Consider the following 24,404-nt stretch of genomic DNA (forward strand, 5'->3'; position numbering starts at 1 on the left):
GAGAAGCTCTTGAGACTCTCCTTCTCTGTAGTTTGACCAGACAGACCAGAACCATGGTGTCTATGCCTGCTGGCATTTCTAGTTGTGGGCTTTTCCAGAACTTTAACTCAGTCTACATTTACACAGCTCTAAACCAGTCTAGGTTACGTAAGAAACAAAGAAAAGACAAACCATCACAATACCATTCCTCAGTTCTTGTGGTCTCCAGTGACACCTCCCTCTTCCTGAAGCCTTTCAATCTTTTCATATTTACCTGTATTATACCCAGGGATTCCCCCCCCCATATTTAATAGGAAAAAAAGGAAAATATGAATCTCACCTAGGAATGACAATCCCATACCTAAGCAATAAAGAACACTCAATACTAATCTTACATGCACTCTTTCAGAGTCAAGGGATTACTTCCAGTTTTGAGAAGCTAGCAACTTTGACAGCAAATTCTGGTCAGAGGGCCTGGCGGCGTGGCCTAGCGGCTAAAGTCCTCGCCTTCAACGGCCAGGATCCCATATGGGCGCCGGTTCTAATCCCGGCAGCTCCACTTCCCATCCAGCTCCCTGCTTGTGGCCTGGGAAAGCAGTTGAGGACGGCCCAATGCTTTGGGACCCTGCACCCATGTGGGAGACCCGGAGGAGGTTCCTGGTTCCCGGCTTTGGATCGGCGCAGTACCGGCCATTGCACTCACTTGGGGAGTGAATCATCGGATGGAAGATCTTTCTCACTGTCTCTCCTCCTCTCTGTATATCTGACTTTCCAATAAAAATAAATCTTTTTTAAAAAAATTCTGATCAGAATATGAGAAAATAACAGTTTTACAAGTGAATATTCATTATAGATACGGATGCAAAAAATTCTACTTAAAAATTATCAAGCTCAATCTCTTAAGTAAAATTTATTCTCAGAAAGAAGGCTAGGAATCAATCTCAAAATCAATTTAATTGTGAAAGACTAAATTCTTTCTAAGACAAGGATGTCTTGTCTAAACTGTAGGAAGACAACTGAGGAATCCCCAGGCAGGGCTGTGGGAGCAACTGATGGGATCTGTAGGCAGACTGTGGGAACTCTTGCTGCTGATATGTAAAATCATCAAACCCTCCCCCCTTATCCCACGTGGGTTACTGACCATCAGTCAACAGTCTGTGTGTGTGATGACCGGCTCTGTGTATCAAATCCCTTGCTGCTGGTCAGTGAGCACTAGACACACCATAAAGGAGGTTTCAGTCCATGAATAAGCAAGAAAATTAAAAAGGCGGCGAGGACAGTGCTGTGGCATAGCAGGTAAAGCTACCTCCAGTGGCCCCACTGGCATGCCTGGGCCCCTCTGCCCACTTGGAAGATGCGGGAGGCTCTCCAGCTCTGGCCTTTGCAGCCACCTGGGGAGTGAACCAGCGGACGGAAGATATTTTTCTTTCTTCTTTCCTTCCCATTCCCCTCTCTTTTGTAACTCTGCCTTTCAAATAAATAAATAAATAATTTTTTTTATAGCAGTAGGGGGGATCTGGATTGGAAAGAAACACAAAAGTTAAAAAATTTATTAAGAATTATTAAACTAATAAAAGCATTCAAAAAGAATGAAGAATACAAGATCAATACAGAAAACACAACTATATGTTTATACACTAACAATGAACAATAAAAATAAGGAAAACAATTCCATTTATAATTTTATCAAAAAGATCAACATATTTAGCAATAGCAGGCCCTCCCTGCATGGTAGTCTAACAGCTAAGGTCCTTGCCTTACACACACCGGGATCCCATATGGGCGCCAGTTCTAATCCCAGTCTCCCTACTTCCCATCCAGCTCCCTGCCTGTGGCCAGGGAAAGCAGTCAAGGATGGGCCCAAAGCCTTGCGACTGTGCACCTGCGTGGGAGACCTGGAAAAAGCTCCTAGCTCCTAGCTTCGGAATGGTGCAGCTCTGGCTGTTGCAGCCCCTTGGGGAGTGAACCATCAGATGGATGGAAGATCCTCTTCTGTCTCTCCTCCTCTTTGTAAATCTGCCTTTCCAATAAAAAAAAAAATAAATCTTTAAAAAAATATTTAGCAATAAATATAAAAGTAAAGAGCTAAACACTAGAAATAATATTTAAAGAAATGAAGACCTAAGTAAGTGGGAAGACATCTATGTTCTGGATTTAATATTGGAAGATGACACACCTCCAATCCTTATCAAATCTTGGCTACCTTATTTTGCAAAGATTGGTAAACTGATGCTAAAATTCATAAGAAAATCAAAGGGGCCCAGAATAGTCAAAACAACTTAGAAATAATAAAAAAAAAGAATTACAGGTTTTAATTTTGAAACATGATAGAGCTGTCAATCAATGGAAAATTGAGAATTTAAAAATAAAAGTTTACATTTACAGTCAATTTTTGATATGGATGTTAAAGCAGTTTAATAGGCAGTGGTAAATATCTGCACATCCACATGTAAAAGAATAAAGTCAAGCCTTCTACCTCATATTCTACGCAAAGGATTAATTTACAATTAATCAAAAAGTTAAAAACAAGAGATGACATCATAAAAAAGGTTAACCACTATGCTCTTTGATAAGACAATGGTTTCTTATGACACTAAAAGCAGAAATGAAATTTAAAAATAACTCAGACCCCATTAAAATTTAAAACGTTTGTTTCAAAGGACACTGTCAAGAAAGCGAAAAGACAATCTGCTGAATGGAAGGAAACATTTGCAAATCAGACAGCTGAGAAGGGATCTGCGTTCAGAAGATATGAACAGCCCTTGCAATTCAACAAAGAGCCCAATTTTAATAACAGGCACAGACTTTAAGTACAAATTTAGGACTGGCCAGTAAGTACATGAAAAGATGTTCAGTATCATTAACCATCAAGGAAACAGAAACCAAAGCTACAGTGAGATCTTTTTTATAACTACACTATTGTTATCAATAGTTACCCCACTGTATAATAAGACACCAGAACTTTGTGGTCCCTTTTAACTATAATTTTGTGTCCATTAGACAACCTTTCCTCCTCTCTGCCCACTATGTTCTCCAGCCTCTGGTGAACACCATTATGTGTCAAACATCCCATGGCACCCCATAAGTACGTCTAATTCTATGTGTCAGCTGAAAATATTACTGAAAAACTGCAGTGACTTCTTACTTGACTGCATTAAGACTGCTATAATAAAAAGACAGATTTTACCAAGTGTTAGTAAGGATGTGGAGGAATTAGAACTCCCAGACATTGCTCTTGGGAATGTAAAATGGGGCAACCATTTTTTCCCTTAAAGATTTACTTATTTATTTATTTAAAAGAGTTACAGGGACAAAGGCGGAAAAACACAGAGAGAGAGAAAGAAGAGGAAGAGAGAAAGAGAGAGAGAGATTCATCTTCTATCAGCTGGTTCATTGCCCATAAAAGTGGATGCAATGGCTGGGGTCAGGCCAGGTTGAAACCAGGAATGTGGAACTCAACTCAAGTCTCTCACATGGGTGGTAGGGACCCAGGCGTTCCACCAAACTTTCATTGCTTTTAGGCTAAGCATAGTGCTACTACATGATCCAGTAATTCCATTTCTAGCTATATGCTCAAGCGAAACGGAAACAAATTTGTATGTTATCATCCAAAGAGATTTATAGTTGCTTTTATTTATAATAATCAAATATTGAAGGAAAGAAATCTAAACATCCATTAGGGAATATAGAAACTACACTATATGCCCTCAACAGAAGGTTACACAGCAACATAAAGGAATAACTGATTAACATAACATGAATGGATTTCACAAATATTGAACATAATAAATAATAAGCCCAATATAAAATAACATATTAGGAACAGACTTCTAGCCTGCACCTCATATCAGAGTGTGTAGGGTCAGTCTGGGCTCTGGCTCCCGAGTATCTTTACGCAGGACCCTGGGAGACAAGGACCACGGCTTGAGTGATCAGGCACTTGGGTGTTCTAACACGTCTTCCTTCTGAACTGTGGGACTCACTGCACAGTGCAGACACCGCAGACGCCCCCTCCTGCTCCCTCCTCTACCGATTTCTTCCTTAATGTTCAGGTACAATGAATCTGAGAAAGTTTATCATACATCTTCAGCATCCCAACACCTGCTTTTGGGGACAGTTTGAACCTTTGCTCGGGACTTGAAAAATCAGACTCAACAAGGCAAGAGGGCTGTGTGTCAGAACAATGTGGTAAAACCTAACTGCGAGAGTTGAACTAAAAATCAGTATCAAGTAAGGGAGGAGACAAAGTTATGCTCTTAATCCTGACAGATAGAAAATGAAATCTACAAATCTACAAATAAAATAAAATTACAACTTCCAATCCATCAGTCACAGGACACTCAGAAACTGCGATGCAATAAAAGAATGTATGAGATATCTAAAGGGTAAAAATGACAGGAAAACACAGAGTGGACTTTGACGTATCTCTAATTACTGCTTCATTTCAGGCTAATGGTAAAAATTAGTCTTCAGATAGTTGATAACATCAGCCAGTCTGTGCCGGGTTACAACCCAGGTCCTTGGCCAAGGAAATACTTCTAATAAAATTGATTTTCCTTTTTGGCAACCAATAGGACAGTCAATAATAATGTTGTTTAAGATGGATTGAATCATGAAAGGACTGAGGTTTTTCTTCCATTTTTTTTTTTAATTTTCATTGTCCATATTTGAAAAGACTTTTCAGTAACAAAACCAAAGCAATCCAAAGGGGAAGCTGAGAGCTGATCTCCAGGGCCTTCTCACGTGGAAGCATCCCAGCATCTCAAACTGACGAAGCCAAAAGCATCCCCATCACTGAAGTTTAACCGTTGTATTAATGTTTCCCACGACCATCACAGTATACCGGAGGCTGGGTAACTTTAGAAAGGAGAGAGGCCTCTGTAACTCGCAGTGCTGGGGGTGGAAGGGCCCACATCTGGTGAGGGCCTTCTTCAGCAGTCTTGGGTTGGCATCGCCCTCTGTATGGCAAGCACGGATTACGCACGTGTAACTTTCTTACCCTACTCTTCTTATGGAGCTGCTGGTGGGCCATCCTAAGGGCTCCCCGTGACGATCTGACCTAATGTTACTCACTGCCCAAGCCACACGTCTAATCATCACAGATTCAATTTGCATTCTCCTAAAGCCCCACATCTGCGATTAGATTTCACACACATGAGCCAGGTGGGACACGCCCAAACTACACACAAAGCACAGCAACAGTATAAACTGCGTGCAACAGCATAAATGAAAAGCCAACGCTGGGCAACATGAAATGGTCATGTGATTCTGAAGAGGGCAAGGAAACGACTTGTCAGGCACACAGTCCAAAAAATTGATCCTGAAAACTGGAATTTTTCCTTCATATGGAAACCAGTGTTTAGTAAAAAGTGTTCCACAAAGCTATATAAAGCAGTTTTTGTTATTTCTTATGTTATTTGAATAAACAAAGCACAAAAAAACCATAAAGCAAAAACTTCAGGCAGGGCCCAGCATAGTAGCCCAGCAGCTGAAGTCCTTGCCTTGCCAGGATCCCAGATGCGTGCTGGTTCTATTCCCAGCTGTCCCGCTTTCCATGCAGCCCTCTGCTTGTGGCCTAGGAAAGCATTCAAGGACAGCCCTAAGCTTCAGGCTCATGGCTTTGGATTGACACAGCTCTGGCCATGCGGCTGCTTGGAGAGTGAATCAATACACGGAAGATCTTCCTCTCTGTATTTTCTCTTTCTATGTCTGACTTCCCAATAAAATAAATAAATAAATCTTAAAAAAAAAAAAATCTCAGTCAATTCCAGTTTGGTCATTCAACTCTCTAAAATATCCCCAAACAATTTAAGGCAATTAGAAGACACAAATGTTTCAACAATTTGAATTTGGTAGTGGTGGTAGTGACCAGGGAAAACAAAAATCGGAAAGATGATCTCAAAATTCACACAGAAAAAGAAATAAGTAAAAAAAGTTAAAGAATGACTCTGAATAGGTAGTTTCAGATGGGGTGGGTGTGTGGAGGATGAGATGAAAGCAAAGCAATTTGGAATCCCATCTGCTAGTTCACTACTCAAATGCTCATATAAGCTGAGTTTGGGCTGGAACTGGAGCCAGGTCTCCTACACAGGGACAGGAACCCTACCACTCAGGCTGTTACCATTCCTCCCAGGGTCTACAGAAGCAAGAAGCTGGAAACAGGAGCTGGAATTGGGAACTGAACCATGCATTCTGATGCGGGAATCTTCACCACTAGGCTAATGTCCACTCCAGGGATATGCACTTCTATTCAACATAGTGCCGGAAGGCCTTGTCAGAGAAATGAGACAAGAACACCAAATAAAAGGCACTCAAATCAATCACTGGAAAAGAACAGGAGTTGGCAAGAATGTTGAGTAATTGGTTCATATAGTACTGTAGAACTAGAGAAAGGTATAGCTGTTATGGGAAAGCGTACAGCACTTTCTTAAACAATTAGACATGGAATCAATCACCACATAATTCAGCAATTTCACTTTGTGTATATACTAGAAGAAGTGAAAGCATGGGCTGATACAGACATTTGGACATCTGTGCTGACACTGAAATTATTCATAATAGCCAAAGGGTGGAAGAAAACAAGTGCTAACTACTACAATAAGATACAGTAAACACAGACAACAGTGTGTTACTCAGCTTTAACGAGGAATATTCTGATGCGTACTCCAACGTGAATGCATTTGGAAGATGGTAAGTGAAGTAAGCCAACTGAAGAGAGACAGTGTACCACTCCACTGACAGAAGACACCTTGAGACAGCTCACTTACAGGGAAAACAAAATTGGTAGTTAGAAGGAAAAATGGGGAGTTTGTGTTACACAAGTACTAGAAATAGAGATACTGACCTTTGCATGTGAATGTATTAAATGACACTGAATTATACAATGGTTAGGATGGTCAATTTTGTTACGTTTATTTCATCTTAGTAAATAAAAAACAAAGCATAAGGTATATACCTTAATGACCTTGGATTTGGCGATGGCTTGTAAGATATAACACCATAAGGAAAAAACTGACACGAGGATTTCACCAAAGATAAAAATTTGTGCATCAAAAGATACCGTTAAGGAGGTGATGAGGAAACACATAGGGAGAAAACATCAACAAACCACACAATTAATAAAGATTTACTATTCAGAATATGTTTTTAAAACTCTCTGAAATACAATAACAAAATAAACAACTCACTTTAAGAACAAGTAAAAGAACTAAACAGAAATTTCTCCAAAAAAGAGAAACAAATGGTCAACAAGTATATGTAAAGTACAAACATCTCCTACAGTAGCAATTTTTTTTAAAGATTTATTTTATTTTTATTGAAAAGTCAGATATACACACAGGCCCTGTGAGGTGGCCTAGTGGCGAAAGTCCTCGCCTTGAACACGCCAGGATCCCATATAGGTGCCAGTTCATGTCCCGCCAGCTCCACTTCCCATCCAGCTCCCTGCTTGTGGCCTGGGAAAGCAGTCGAGGACGCCCCAAAGCCTTGGGACCCTGCACCTGTGTGGGAGACCTAGAAGAGGTTCCTGGCTCCTGGTTTGGATCGGCGCAGCGTTGACCGTTGTGGTCACTTGGGGAGTGAATCATTGGACGGAAGATCTTCCTCTCTGTCTCTCCTCTCTGTATATCTGACTTTATAATAAAAATAAATTTAAAAAATAAAAAAAAGATTTATTTATTTTTATTGCAAAGTCAGATATACAGAGAGGAGGAGAGACAGAGAGGAAGATCTTCCATCCATTGATACACTCAACAAGCAGCCGCAACAGCTGGAGCTGCGCCAATCCGAAGCCAGGAGCCAGGAACTTCTAGGTCTCCCACGTGGGTGCAGGGTCCCGAGGTCTTGTGCTGTCCTCGATTGCCTTCCCAGGCTGCAAGCATGGAGCTGGACAGGAAGAGGGGCCACCGGGATTAGAACCAGCACTCACATGGGATCCTGGTGTGTGCTAGGCTACCACACCGGGACTGCAATTTTTTTAAAAACAGAAAATAACTAGTACTGGTGAAGATGGGAGAAAGCCACATGTGGCTCCTGAGGCAAACAGACCAGAGGTGCCTCATAGTTAAATGTTGAATTCCATTCAACCTGGCAATTCCACTCCTATGTATACAACCAGCACAAACGAAAAGAGGTGTTCAAACAAAAAAACCACATATATACATTGCTCAAAGCATTATTTACAACTGCCAAAAAGGAAGAAATAGCACAATCATCCATCAACTAACAAATAAAATGAGAACTAGACATACAATTCTAGGTCATAAGAAGAAAAAAAAGAACTTACTGTTTCAGGGATATATCTGGAACATAGTACAATAAGCAAAACCACCAGACACAAAAGATGACACATTTTATGATTATTTTTTATATGAAATAAACAGAATAGGCAAATTCATAAAAACAGAAAGTACACCAGGGTTTGCCAAAGCCTGGGGCTGCGGAGACAGGAAGTGCACCAGGGTTTGCCAAAGCCTGGGGCTGGCGAGACAGGAAGTGGCTGCTCATGTGCTTCCTTCTGGAATGATGACAACGTCACAGCACAATACAACAGTCATGCAACACTGTGAAATACACTGATACCATTCAAGTGTCCACTCTGAAACGGTTACTGTTGAGCTTCGTTAGCTCCATTTCCCTTTCCACTCCTACCTGACAGTTAATGTCAGCCTTATACTGCAGGAACACTGTGACTAGCTCCTTGTGTCCTCGGTCGCACGCCCAATGGAGCAGAGCTCTCCCCTGGAAAGACAGACGAAGGCGGCTGTTAGCTCAGTTGTAGGGCCATGTCAAAGACAGGCTTTAAGAAACAAAGAAATACGTAAAATTGTAGGTTAATCATTCTAAGAATGATTCACTTAAATTTACTATGAGAAAACAATGGACAATCAATTTGAAACCTTGGGTTGTATTTCTGCATGCATTATACAGCAGCCCAACGACTTCTTCCAGCTTCCTTCATTTCCTTACACACAGACTGGTAACAATAACAATAATATTTGTTGAATGAAAGAAACTGCAAGAAAGTCTTGTAGTTAATAAATATAAAATAATGTTATCTTAAACTGTTCTGTGCACATTATTTGGTGAACAAAATATGATAAAAAGCAAGCACTAAAGTCACAGAAACCATACCAGGTTTGATCTTAGCCAAAAGGCCGGGAAGTGACGAATCATAGAAATTATAATCTAAATATGTTAGGGTTAAACTTCCTTAAATTTAGTCCTCAAAATGCATATTTGTAAAAAAGATTTTATTTATTTGAGAGAGAGAGGGAGAGACGGGTTCTCCGTGTGCTGCTCCACTCCCCCAGGTGGCTGCAACCACCTGCGACTGGTCAGGAATGGGAGAAGCTCTGGGAGAAGTCTCCCATGTGGCCGGGTTACCTGCTGCTGCTTTCCTCCGGTCTTTGGAAGGAAGCTGGATCAGAAGGGAAACAGCCAGGACTTGAGTCAATGCTCACATGGGATGCTGCCATCGCAGGCAGCTCCACCTGCTATACTACAATTACAGGCCACAAAAGCTGAATAGTTAACCAGTGTGGCAATTTCTCCTTAATGTTGCCAAATTTACATTCTGAAACATCTGAAAAAACCCAAGTGGACATTGTTAGTGTGCTCTCCTCAGCGGACTGTGAAAGCCAATTGTAAAAGTCGACATCAACAGAGCAGATGAATGATTGAACAATACGAGCTTCAGTCCTTATCTAACAGACAGTTGCCATCAATGTGCTATTCCTATTTTGCACTGTCAGAAAACTGGCTTACCAATGAAACAACTCTACTTGGGTCAGCATTGTGGTACAGCTGGTACAGCTGTCTCCCGTGACAGTGGCATCCCAAATGATGGCTAGTTCATGTCCAGGTTCTGGTTCTCCACTTCTGATCCAGCTCCCTGCTAATGTGTGGGAAAACCAGTGGAAGATGGCCCAGGTGTCTGGGGCCCTACCACCCAGGTGGGGGAAGTGCAGGAAGCTTCCGGCTCCAGATTTCAGCCTAGCTTAGCTTTGGCCATCCTGGCCATCTAGGGAATAAAAGGGCAGAAGGAAGAGTTCTGTCTCTCTAACCCTGATTTTCAAATAAATAAAATCTTTAAAAAAGATAAAAAGAAGCCCACCGGATCTACAGAATAAACAAAACCCTAGGAGTTAAGGAATTTCTTAAGAAATTGGTGATGTATGGCTTAACACTACTTTTGAGGGTGGTAAAAATGTTATTCATGAAGAATAAAATGTTTTGGCACATTATTTTGAAATCCCTGCTTCCGTCATTGTAGAACAGACTTACACAGATAGAAGCTGGGACAAGAATGGCTTTACAGTAAAGGCAGCTTTCAATAAAAGCTTTGTAAACTGATCTACAAGTCACTTTCAACCTATCAGTTCAACTGACGAAACCAGGATTTATTACTGAAACAAAGAAAACAGAGCTTTTAATTTACAAATTGCTACTTTCTTTTGCTTTCATTGGCTTTTATCTACTAGTAAATATGTTATCCAATAGCTTTATACAAACTCCTAAAAAGTAAGGGAAACAAAAGAATCGAAAATGTAGGAAAATCACCCACAATTGGTCATAGTGGCAAAATTAATATCTGTTGTTCCAAGCCCACTAAACATGTCTAAAAAATGGAGCTGACTTTAAAAGCCCAGTTTTGAGGCTGACATTGTACCACACTAAATTAAGCCATGGTCTGTAACATTGGCATAGGAGTGCTGGCTGTTCCACTTCTGGTCCAAGTCTATTGCCCATGGGAGAGCAGAAGAGGGCCCACGTGTTTGGTCTTCTGCTAGCCACGTGGGGGACCTGGTTAGTTACAGGCTTTTGGTTTCAGCCTGGCCCAGCCCTGGACACTACAACCAAATGGGGAGTGAACCAGTGCATGGAAGATCTTTCTCTCTTTTCTCTGTAACTCTTTCAAATACATAAACATTTAAACAAACAGAAGTCCAGTTTTATTTTTAAGTATTGTTGTATACTACAGCATGTCCTAAGTTAAGACTCCTGTACCTCTATTTTACTGACCTGCTGTTACAAGGTCACTAACTTTTTAAAAAGTTCTTCATCTGGACTGGCGCAGTAGTCTAGTGGCTAAAGTCCTTGCCTTGTATGCGCCAGGATCCCACATGGATGATGGTTCTAATCTTGGCAGCCAGGTTTCCAATCTATCTCCCCGCTTGTGGCCTGGAAAAGCAGTCAAGGACAACTCAAAGCCTTGAGACCCTGCACCCATGTTGGAGACCTGGAAGAAGCTCCTGGCTCCTGGTTTTGGGTCAGCTCAGCCATTGCAGCTGCTTGGGGAGTGATTCAGCGGAAGGAAAATTTGCCCTCTCTGTCTTTCCTCCTTTCTGTATCTATGATTTTCCAAAAAACAAAGTCTCTATCTGACTGATCAGATATATTAAGACTATCTGAACAAGGACTAATGTTTAAAATATTCTGAAATTCAATGTTAACTTTTTTCTTCCTGATGTTAATTTTGTTTTGTGGCTTCTCATTTAAGTGGATGTATATTAACTATGTAATGGGGACTGTAATATCTAGTAGCATGTTATTTAACTTCATGGCATTGTAAATTTCTATTTTTCTTTCTATTGTTGATTTTGTATTATGACTTTTCATTTAATGGGATGTACAGTAGCTATAAAATGGAGACTAACATCCAGATGTGAGGATACAATATAGTATGCATTTCTACTTCCAGACAAAGATGGACTTACAATAAAACTAAATGTTTACTATATCCTGACAATAGGATTCTGGACTTTCTGCTACTGTCCATGCCTGCAATGACTGTATAAAGAACTATGCTTTAATAATGATATAGAGGAACTAGGTGGGGGGGGGATTGGGGATGGGATAAGGGAAATCCCAGGAGCCTCTTTAACTGTATCATAAAATTATAATAATAATAATAAATTTTTTAAAAGATTTAAAAAATTAAGAGTTTAGTTAAGATGATGTGTGATACACTGACACGTGGCATCTATGAGAATCATCTAATAGTTAAATAATAAAATATACTAACATATCTAATACTTCTTACCAACACGTACAGATAACTTCTAAATCTAAACCTGATTCCTTATTTCTACTTAGGTTTGACCCGATACGGTCACATCAACGAATTCCAAAATATAAATCCTCTGCTGTTTTAATGAGAAGCAGACAAGCAGCACACTTTGCTGTTAATGGGAGTTATATTTTAGATTTTCTGCATGTGGTGCCAAGATTTTACTTTCGGGGAAACACCTTTGACTGGCCCTCTGGGGTGACGTTCATGTTGAGCGTTTTTTCCAGAAGGGGGCACCCACGCAGTAATGCTTTAGCTAGAACGGTGTGCTCTCAGACATTCACACTTTGCATTTTACCAGGATTTTTGACCTGCAATGTAATTAATTTTTGTAACACATTATTTTAATGGTACACTAATTAACCTTGAATTAGAATGAATTCTCTGACAATGACTTTCTGTGAAAGTGCTAAAGACATCTATCTACATTAAAAACACCTCATGATTAATATTTTACATAAAATTAAAAAGCTCAAAGACAAGAGTAGCATTAAATATACTTGTAAGTAAACACAGTCACAACCAATCAGGTTTTAGAATTTCTACCTTCAAGATGCTCTATGTTGAAATAAACAAAGACCAACACAACAGGGTGTCTGAAAATGGCAGCCTTCACGCCTTCAAATCACAAACGCCCTAAAAGCAAGTTTTAATGTATACTGTTGTCCAAGCAACCACAAAATCATAATTTGCAGAGATGATCCCATACCTAATAGTGACAAAACCAGGAACTACACGTGTGGTCTGCTTTCTGTCTGTCTTTCTAATAGAAAACCAATACAATGCAATTACTAAGTTATTTTACGTAATCAATTCCACAACCTTTCCTCCAGAAGGAAAGACTGCTTCAAGACTTCATCCAAACATGTGAAGATACTTCACCTATTTCTATATATAATTGATTTATCTTTTACTATAAATGATATGATCTCTTGCAGATTTTTAAGTTACATATATTTTTTACTTATATAACTATTGGAAAAATATCCTTGAAATATTTGCCAGTCTGGGATGGACACGGTGAGACTATTAGAAAAAGGAATCTATGTTAGGATACCAGAAGACTGAAAACACTGTTTGGACAGTTTGGGATAAATTCTGAATTCCAGTAGTCATTTACTGTACTTGAGGGGCATAGTGGGGGATGGGGCAGCTAGGGGTGAGGAATGAGGTCTCATCTATTAACTAAGGGTGCTAATATTGTCCTACCTCAGACAGACTAATGATTCTAAAGTGCTTTCAAAGTGCAGGGTAGCAACTAACCTATTAAGTGGTATTACTTTCATACCTTCTAGAAGATACAGAGTGGGTCTTAATATTTTACATGCTTCTTTCATATCTTTAATTGTTTGTCCTTAAACCACAGAGAATTATTTTTAATGAGATTTTTCTCCTGGGTATTACAAAATGAAATGAAAAGACATTCTACTATTAAGTGAGTTTGGTATTGAGTTTCTGCGGTATTTTGAGAACAAAGAGTATTGATACCACACATGAAAACACATCAAAGTCAGTGCAGTGAATTTCTGAGAGCCATCACTCGCCATTCTGTCAAAAACAATGAAATACTGCCATATCTCTCTGCAGAAACCTTGGGCTTCAGTTCACCACGTGGCAGGGGTTGACTTCAGCCAGCAAGCACCTGGAGTGGCTGTCTTGTCTAAGCTGCACCTACTTTCTCCCCTGCGCTGCTACTGCTGACATCAGCTGTCCACTCTGAGAACTCCTCAACCTGCAACTGCCAGGAATGACACAATTTCTACTTCCTTCTCCCTCTACATAGTGAAATGAATAGTTCAGAATACTTAGAAAGAAACAAATACATACAGATGTTCTAAGATACCAAGGTAGTTCTAGCACAGAAGTCAAATGGCTCCTGGTGGATTCATTCTCCAGCATTACACACGTATGCACACACACACACACACACACACACACACACACACCCTTCTCAGTATCTGTGACACAATTTAAAGTCAGCAACTTCTCTCTTCCACTGGTTAAGATCTAGGCTAAGGAGAAATGATGTTGTTAAACTGTCAGGTAGTTGAAACTCAGGTAATTTAAAGCACTATTTATAAAATAACCCATCATAAGCATTTACTAAGCCACAACGTTATTAATCTAAGGCCATATGAATAAACAGGGAAGCATTATTTCACTCCGTATAAAACAGGCAATAACAGCAATAATAACATAAAACAGTCAGGCAAATGGCCCAGGTATTCATCGTTAGACAATAGATAAATACACCAGGGTATATGCACATAATGGAACATTATTCAGCAATATAAAGGCAAGAAGTATGGATCTCTAACAATATGGATGAATTTCAAAGACATTATGCTGAAGGAAAAAAGCTTTTCATAAGTGTATATGTGTATGATTCTATTTATAAAATATTCTTTAAAAAAAGCAGAATATTCTAACACTAGTTTCCTTTCTGGGATTAAGAGAAAGGGCTGGTAGGAAGGGACAGGACTTTCCTCACTCTCCCAGTTCTATTTATTTGAGACAGAGAGAAATGGGCAAGAACATGTTGTCCCCACATACATCAGGTGGGACGGGCCAGTCCACAGCTGGACGCTCAGGACTCCATCTCCCCCATGAGCAGGGACTCCACGACTTGAGTCCTCACTTGCTGCCTTCCAGGTTGTGCATCAAGAGGAAGATGAAGCTCAGAGTGGATCTAAGAGTCAAATGCAGGCACCCTGATGCAGGATGTGGGAGACCCAAGTATAACAGCAGCATCCCATGTTGGTGCCAGTTCATGTCTGTTGCTCTGCTTGCGATCCAGCTCCCTGCTCGGGGCCCAGGAAAGCAGTGGATGACGGCCCAAGTGTCTGGGTCCCTTGACACCCACGTGAGAGACTTGTAAGAAACTCCTGGCTTTGGCCTGCCCCGGCACTGGCCATCACAGCCATCTGGAGACTCACAGCAATGAAAGATGTCACCCACTCTTCTCTCGCTCTTGCTAACTTTGTCTTTCAAAAAATAAATATAAAACTTAAATAAATAAGAGGGGGGAATTAAAAAATTTGCATATCCATGTTCTTAGCACCATTATTCACAATAGCTAAAAAATTAAGACAAACCACAGACGCATCAACAGATAAATAAACAAAACGTGGTAAATGAAGACAATGGAAAATAAACAAGGAAGAAAATGCTAACATATCATGATGATATTAAGCAAAATAAGCTAGTCAAAAAGGACAAATACTGCATGAATTCATTCGATGAAGTACAGTTGCATTCATAAAGACAGGAAATAAACCAATGCTGGCCAGGAGGAAAACAGGAGAGTTTGTGTTTAAAGAATACAGGTTCTTTTGGGGAAGACAAAAATGGTCTGGAGATGCATGCTGATGACAGCTGCCCAGGATGAACATTTACTCAAAAAATATTTAAAATGGTACATTTTATGTTGTACATACATTATCACAATAAAAATTAGAAAAATAAATTTGAAAACGTATTAAAACGATTCTACTTTTACTATCTTCTGGTTTTGTATTAAATCACAATTTACAATGCAAAGTGTGGCCAAGGCTTGATTTTTATTTACGTAGTGTTGCCTGTGGTTTGTATTGTACTTTTCTACAAAACCCAAAAAACATTTGCACTGTCATGTAGGCCACTTAGGAGGATGCATTTTTCTCATCTTTTCTCAAATCTTAAAATAAAAGTATGTTCATCTTTGTTAACTTAGTGCTGTCATTTTCATCAGTTTACTGCATTTCTCCAGGCAAAAAACCATGCAAACTGTAAACTGACATGAACCACACGTTTCAGACAAAGCATGAAGGAGAAGAAATAGGGAGTCAAGAGAAAGGTGACCTCTCCCAGTTATTTAAAAGAATTAGCAGATGGTAACGATGATGCCCTCAGAAGGACGGACAGGAAATAACTAGGAAGCTCAGCCGAAGGAAGCTGGGACTGACATTAGATGAAAAGTCTTGGAAAACTGCTGAATTGGGTATGAATGCATTCAGGGGGCTGGTGAAGGTTGCTTGGGAATAACAATCTATTTTGTCAAAGTAACATATTACTATATTTGTTATAAAACAAAATTATAAATATTTAAAATACGAACTAAATACTATCTGTAAGGTTGAATTTAGTGTCAAGTATACAAAGCAGTGATCTGAAAAATAATATTTACGATAAGAATTGCATAACCAAAATCTGTGCCTTACATTTGGTAAGAAATAGTCTGCTCATACTATAAACACGTTTTAAAAGTTTACATAAATATATAATTAATTATATATTAAATATATTTTATATATATCATATATGTATATAAAATCTCCCTCTTAAATAAGAGATATTCTTGGAAGAGTTATAAATTTTTAATGTGTGAAAAATTGTACTAATATAGCTCAAAAATAAAACTGAATTGCTTAAAAAAAGACTTTAATATCCTCACTTTTTAGTATTTTCTACAATATCTAAATTGTCAATGTTAAATTTGATTCTGATTTTGCAATTATGAAAAATGTAACAACTATATAATAAATTTTGTGATTTAAACATGTCGATACAGGTAAACACTATATCTATACAGATATGGACACTGAAATATCTAATATGTAAATAATTTCTAGAATAGAAAGCATAATTGCAACACTTTTATTATGTGAAATATGTGCAGAACTGCTACATTAAAAGAAAATCATGTGATTTTCAGAATGTAGAAATAAACGCTTTATATTATTAGCAATTACAATTTAGGTGAACTCCAGAGGAACTACACTTTGGCATTTTAATTTCATTATAAAGTGCAAATATTTTATTTAAAAAGTATTACATATATTTATTCATTTCATGTAATATAATAGTTTCTAAATTACAAATTTATAATAGATTAATAATGTATTATTTATTTTAATGTGTAAGAATGCAAATGTAGCTTTATCACTGCAGTTTTATTTCCTTATGTACTTAGAGAAATCAAGTCCGATAAATTTTAATTTTCAGTCATGTAAAGACAAGAGTAAAACTGGATTGAAGTTGCTATGAACATTTCAAACAAAAACATATTATCCTAAAAAAATCTCTGGTAAGTAGCAGGAAAAGTATCTCAAACTCAAAAATTAGATAAACACAAAGAATTGGATATACGTTCAAAACTATAATTGTTACATCATTATAAAAAGAAAATGTCTTTTTACTGATGAAGGGTTGAAAGTATTTAGGTAGAAACTTAATTTTGTGGTTATATACTTTTAGTCCATTGTCAAGTCCTATCATAAGGCTTTCTTTGCTCGAGCTTTAAATATCAGGAAGCCATACCATTTTTCTATCTTAGGATGTTAAGTTTTGATTCTGATTTTCAGCTTCCATTTCCCTTATGTTCTTAAATTAATTCATACAATTCCCTGATTAATAATAAAAGGGCTTGCCATCAGTATTCAAAGCCCAGCCTGAGTTGTCATGGCTGAGAAGGCAGAAATCTGCTTGGAGTAATGAGAGAACCCAACTGAATTCCTGCCGTCTCAGTCTATGAATGTGTAAGCCCTTCATCTGTTCAAGGAAACACTGTTCTGGCGGGCTTGGGGTAAAGTTGGCTGCATGGGTAACAAACTGGAGAGCTGGGGAAAAGCACTACATCCACGGAACCATGTTATAGCTGCAATGCACTCTGCGAGCTTTCCTTTCACTGTCACGCACAAGGATGTGCTATCTCTGTTCTAGGCACATCTTCCAATGCTTATCAAGGCTGTCCACTAATGACCTTGGTGGAGTTCACATGTGGACACGACTTTCAGAACTACATAAAAAATATGCTATGAATCACAGTGTAACACAAGCAAGGCTACTGACAGCTGTTTATCCCTCTCAGGTCTGGTGCTGAAAATAATACTTTGCCAGACCCGATTCTACCAAGCAGCTGTATGTAAATGCCTCTGAATGCCAGCATCTTGCTGGTAAAATGAGGGCAATATCCACCTTAAATACAGTAGTAAGCTGAAAGACTCTCAATTATTGCAAACATTATACAAAGTTTCATTTGTTATTTGAAACGTAGAAATATTAAGAGATGACATTGTACAAACATAATACTCTCCACTGAGAGTACAGTCCCCTCGTGAAGTGGCTTTTATTCTTGCATTTTTTTCTTTAGATTATATCACTGCTCATTTACATTACCAAGAATAATCAAAGCAGCTCAAATGTACTGGGTGTTTACTATGTGTGCTGTCAGGTACTATTCACGTGTTTTATAGACAGCATTCTGTCTGGTCCTCAGAACCATTCTGAAGGAAGTATTATTATTTTTCCACTTTATACACCAGGAAAGTGAGACATGCAGTAAGCTGCTCGAAGACCTGCACTGGGGAAGTGACAGGACTAAGCGCTGAAGTCACACGGTGCAGCTCTGCATCATTTCTACCTATGAAGTCAAATGAGCACGTGAGAAAAAGATATCAAAGCATTTCCCCTTTCCAGGACTGGTAGTGGGAAATGCCCCATTGAGAGAGGGAAATCATAGTGTAGGGGAGAAAGTTATTAGAGATACTATGTCAAAACAGGGAAGCTTGCCAAGCCAAGCTGCAGAATCACCTGCAGAGTGCATGATCCGGGAGTGGGAGAGGGTCCGGTAGGGAAACAGTGGACACCTCCCTTATGGGTTGCCACTCCATCTAGTAAGCATGAGAACCAAGACTGGGGCAGGACAGGAGCTAGACAGAACAGCACCCACCAGCATGTGTGTCAGCTGTATAGTGGGGCTGGTTAGGATGAACTATGCTTCAATGCCCATTGACATGTATGAGAGATGAATGGGATATGGGACAGACTGGACCAGTCTGCTGTACATAGTGGCAAGCACAGGAACCAGGGCAGGGGGTGGGCCTGGTGAGGGTTATTGGGAGTCGCCTCAACTAGGCTGCAGCTCCCAATGGTTTAAATGACCAAGTGTGTAGTGGGCAGGATTGGGATGGGCTCCAACACCCACTGGTTTGTGTAGAAGACAGGATTGGAGGCAGTTCTCACCCAGCAATTGCAACAATCAGCATATGCTGATTGGGGCGATGGACTATGCTGGCTCCTATACTGAAAAGCACATCCAGCAATCAGGTCTGGGATCACTTCAGATAAAATTTCTATGGGAATCCCTCCAATGGAATTGCTGGACTCAGAACCCAAATCATGAAGAGAATTGCAGATTCCATGGTCTGACAGTGGAGTGCATATGTCAAAGCTGAGCCTCCTCAGTGGCTCAGATGGAGCAGTGGACAGCATATGCAGGTGCACATGGAGGATATGGTAGTACTTTGGAGCCTGCAGAGGACACCTGGTACCACAAGAAAGGACAGAACAAACTGATCAACTACCTCAGTCAAGTGTTGGCAGTGAAAATCTGGACAAGTGGAGACGCTAAGGTGGACTATGCCAGCCAGTGGATTCTGAAGAGATTTCACCGTGGTTGGAATGGTGAGACTGACAGTAATTCAGAACTGTTGAACTATCGAAACCACCTGAGCAGTGCCCTCAAAGCATGCCCCACATTGGGGACCTGGAATGGTTGGATGGGTGTGGCTTCTCCCTTTGTCTCTCCCCTTCCCCAGATACAGGAAGGAAAAGAAGAGAATGTGGAAACAATGGTCTTACCCACTTTCCTGCAGCTCTTGACCCTATGACCCCTAATCAATTATGTAAAGATCATCAAAATAAAAATTAAAATAAAATGATTCAAGTCAGAAAAAAACATGTCAATATATTAGAAAAAATTTTACAAAGCCCCAGCCGTTTCCCCTAAAGCCATTACCTCGTCAGGCTTTGCACGTCCCTGTTCCTCCTTGGAGCAGTGTTTTCCTACTGCTTTGCTTTGAGTGAAGAGTTATTATACTTTCACTTGCAAAAACAAACAAAACAAAACAGGGAAGCTTAGCAGATGAGTAGAGTGAATGGCTGAAGACATGGAACCCAGAAGATGCTGAAGCCAGGTGAGAGGGGCAGCTCCTTTCTAGGTGGTACAGAGAGAAATCTCAGGGCAACATCTGTGCATCGGGGCTAGACCCAAGCAATCCACATGAGAGTGGATGATGAAGAGTCTTCCAGAAGGGATACGCTAAGAAAAACATGGGATTAATTACCTCATGTGTTTAACTACACTGAGAACTGAGAAGAGTCATACAACGAATAACTGAACAAAGACTAAGGAAATGGAAAAGCAGAGGTTGGAGCCAAGGTACAGCAGGTTAGGCCTCTACCTGCAGTGCCAGTGTCCCATGTGGGCCCTGGTTCTGGCTGCTCTGCAAATGGGCCTGAGAACACAATAAAGACGGCCCAGGTGCTAGGATCGCTGCACCCTTCTGGGAGACCTGGAAGAAGTGCCAGGTTCCTAGTTGAAACTGGCCCATCTAGAGAGTGAAACAGAAGGTCAAAGATTTTCCCTTCCTCTCTCTCCTCCTCTCTGGATAAATCTGCATTTCAAATAAAAATTTTTCAAAATCTTAAAAAAAAAAAAGAAAATGAAAAACCGAAGAGCATAATATTGTGTGTGTCATGCAGTGCAGAAGGTATTTTTCATAACCACATATTTACTCATTCCCCTTCCATCTTCGCTTTGCTTGCCTCTCGTCAGGGTATAATTTCCTACACAATGATTTGGCCTTCGCCTCAGCAAGAGAAAATGTGACAAATGCCACATCCAAGCAAAAAGGACGGCGTGTGTGTCTGTCTGTCTTTGGCTCACCAAGGTTGCATCTCAGAACAGGAACACAGGTATAAGCAAGATAAGCCGAGCCCAAACACGGCTAGCAGGACTCCATGGAGCCTCTCTGCTCATCCCAAGCTCTCTGGAAACATCACAAAGACCAGCACCGGGCAAGCAAGCCAGAGTGTACCAGAATATCTAAGTGCGATATTGTTATCCCTCCGATGACACAGTGGCATGAACAACAGCCATTAGTTGTGGAGCAGCACTGAAATTTGGGGGGTTGTTGATGCAGCAGCAGGTTTGCTTATTAAGCAAAATGCATGTAGTCAAAACAAATATTAAGTAAAGATGCAATCAGAAAGTTGAAATTAGAAGCTGTGATATAACAATATTAGCAGGGTCAGAGGAAGAGGGGAAGCCAAGTAAAAAAGCTAAATCCTAATACAAAATAGAAGGAAATCACTGTCAAAGATGAGAAATCAAGAAACCAAAGTGTGTTATGTACAATCACGCTTGTAAACTGCGAGAGAAACAACAGAGAACTGAAAGTGCTAGCCACAGGGAGCCGGAATCAAACATGAGAAGGATGTGGAGCGGGAGGGTCTTTGTTCTTGTCGTAAGATCCATCATCTCTTTAGGTGAAAATGGCTCACTATTTCACCTCACAAAGTCATGCAGGCTGAGAGGCTCAAATCGTCATGATTACATCAAGAGCACCTGAAACCTCCGAGAGCATCAAGATATGCGTATCTGAAAGCCAGCAGTGTCTGAAGTGCGTCACACTAAACTAGCGATGTGTGCTGTTACAAGCATACAGCCGGTGGGTGTGTGCAGGCCAAACGGTGCGGCTGGACACAGGGCCAGCGGTCCTGAAATGGTGCTGGTTCTCTTGCACATGCTTCAAAATGCAGAGCAAGGCTGACTTCAGGTCCCCGAAGACACGCAGGTAAACAAAGCACTCGGGATGCACCAGTGGAATTCCCGAGCACAGGCTCAGGTTCCGCCGTCCACGAGCTCCCTCTGCTGCACAGAGCCAGCCTCCCCGAGAGAGGCAACCAACTTACACCGGAGGAGAAGATGGCCCAAAAGAGATACCTCCCAAAGGCAAAGAGACAAAACTTACACTGCAGGCATACAGTTAGCAGAAAATAAACGCCAGCTGAGAAAGCAAGAAAGAAAAAGAAAACTATTTCCATATATCAGTTTTATGGAAACTCTGATTTACAATTAGAAAAACAAAAAGTAACAATAATATCAAAGGAAGCAATGTATTCTGCGGCACAGTAAGTAAAGCTGCAGCCCATGGCACCGGCAGCTCACACGAGCACTGGAGTCCTGGCTGCTCCACTTCCGATCCAGCTCTGTGCTTACACGTGCCTGGGAAAGCAGAGGATGGCCAAGTCCTCAGGCCCAGAACCCATGTGGAAGAGCAGAAGAAGCTACTGGCTCCTGCTTCCTGACCAGAGAATCTCCAGCCACTGCAGCCATCTGGGGAAGGAGCTAGTGGATGGAAGATCTTTTATCTCTCCTTTGCTCTTTCTGCAAAATCTGCCTTTCAAATAATAATAATAATAATTCCTATCTCTCCCTCTCTTGCTCTATAACTCTTCAAGTAAATAAATATTTAAAAATGCATTCTGATTTTAAAAGGCAATAAATAAATAAATAAATAAATAAATAAATAAATAAAACTAACTGGAGTTAGACTCTCCCATATATATATATATATATATATATATATATTTTTTTTTTACAATTTGGCTTCGTCCCCATCTTTCTTTGCTCTGTTTGTTTCATTACTTAGTGCAGAACAAACATTACTACTGCCTTTCCTTTATAGAAGCATCACAGTTTTACATTTTCAATTCCAGATGCCATTGGTAACAAGTACAGGAAAGATGTGGCCTAAAAGTAAGACAATAGGGGCTGGTGTAGTGTGACATACAGACTAACCTTCCACCTGTGGTGCTGGCATCCTACATGGGCTCCAGTTTGTGCCCCAGCTCCACCACTTCTGATCCAGCTCACTGTTAATGGCCTGGGAAAGCAGCAGAGGATGGCCTGGCCCTGCACCTGTGTGGGAGACCTGGAAGAAGCTCCTGGCTCCTGGCTTCAGACCAGATCAGCTCTAGCTGTTGGAACTATTTGGAGATTAAACCAGCAGATGAAGATTTCTCCGTCTCTCTCTCTCTCTCTGTAATTTTGACTTTCAAGTGAAATAAATCAATCCTTTTAAATAAGTGAGGTAACAGTAAGGTCTAATGCCCACAGGCAGCTCTAACTGCCGGCTCAGCACATTACCTACGATCACTGCATGTCCCTTAACAATGACCACCTCCAAGCCATTCCAGAAATTCTCACAGCATCACCAAGGAGAAAAATGACAGTGACTTAATAAATTTTTCCCTTTACCAACAAATATAATTCATGAAGAGTTTACACTTAATGTGTGAATTGTTTTATTCACATAACAAATAAATGAAGAAGCAATATATTTTACGAAATAACTTACAAATGAATGCCTTTAAACTATGGGTCAGCAGTGGATTTACTGAACACACCAAAAATCTTCTATTGCTTCATAGACGTATATTTATTGAGAAAAGAAAGAGCATATACTTGTAAGGCATTCTGACAGAAGGCACTAAAGATACTTACAAATGAGGTTTTGAACCGCCTCCTGGTTTAGACAGTCTCTCCCTTTAACATCAACACGTGGAATTACTTGCTGCACGTTTCAGACAGTATCTTCTGCCACCTGCACAGGGCTATGTTATGGACACAGCAAATACCTTAACTGAGCAGCACCATCTCACGCAGCTAGTCTGGTGTGTTCTTGTAGAACACAGACCTGCCACGCAGGAAAAGGCACGGGGGAAGAAGAATGAAACAAGAACACCGAGTAGGCCAGGATCTCCGTACCTCTTCATCTTTCATGTTCACATCCACGTTTTTCGATTTGATGGCTTTGGTTATATGGTCAATGTTGTTTTCCCTGCAGTAATCAAATATGTTTTTGTCTTCTTCCCTAATCAGAGAGGGAAAGAAAGCTTTTTGTAAAAAAACTGGATAATACGTAAGAGTTACATACTGACAACACTAGTTTATTGCTGACACACACAGTGAATGACTCTGTGCCTATGAATCATTTTCTACATGAAGAATAAAGAATTTCCAATAGACATAACATCCAACCTCCAGAAGACTGCAGTTCCTAGCAACGACAATTATAGGGGAAACACTACATCGATTTTGCAAGTTACACAGTTTCTCAATATCTCTTCTTTCACTTTAGTGCACTGACAGGCACATACTTGTTCTAATTAAGAATTTCCAATTACGCCACTGCAGTAAGATGGCAGTTTTGAAAACTTTGTTTACTATATTGTAGAGAATTTATCAAAAAACCAGGAGCGGGCGTTTGGCACAGCAGTGACAGTCTGGACTGGGATGCCCAAGTCTCACACTGAAGTGCCTCATTCCTGCTTCCTGATCATACTTGAGTTGTGGGCTCATGTCACCCGTGCGGCAGACCCATACGATCTCTGGCTCCTGGCTTCGGTCTGGCCCAGTCCTGGCTGCTCTGGGTATCTGGCACAGTGTACAGTGGATGCAACTTATGTCTCTTCCAAATAAATTACCAAACAAACAAATAAGCAAAAATTCCAAGAAATAGCTCACTAC

The 24,404-nt window shown here is 40.2% G+C and overlaps 1 protein-coding gene across 1 annotated transcript in view; it reads right to left on the reverse strand.

The window, feature by feature from the left end:
* The window catches only part of ACBD6 (acyl-CoA binding domain containing 6), a 151,446-nt gene that overhangs the window by 69,979 nt on the left and 57,063 nt on the right, over positions 1-24,404 (reverse strand). The window contains exons 5-6 of the mRNA XM_040984347.1: positions 23,643-23,748; positions 8,629-8,718 (exon numbers count right to left, since the gene is read on the reverse strand). Coding sequence (XP_040840281.1) covers positions 8,629-8,718; positions 23,643-23,748 — 196 coding nt within the window. The remainder of the gene's footprint in view (positions 1-8,628; positions 8,719-23,642; positions 23,749-24,404) is intronic.

This window comes from Ochotona curzoniae, unplaced genomic scaffold, assembly GCF_017591425.1.
Source record: "Ochotona curzoniae isolate NIBS_2020 unplaced genomic scaffold, NIBS_Ocur_1.0 contig_4105, whole genome shotgun sequence".
Lineage (NCBI taxonomy): Eukaryota > Metazoa > Chordata > Mammalia > Lagomorpha > Ochotonidae > Ochotona > Ochotona curzoniae.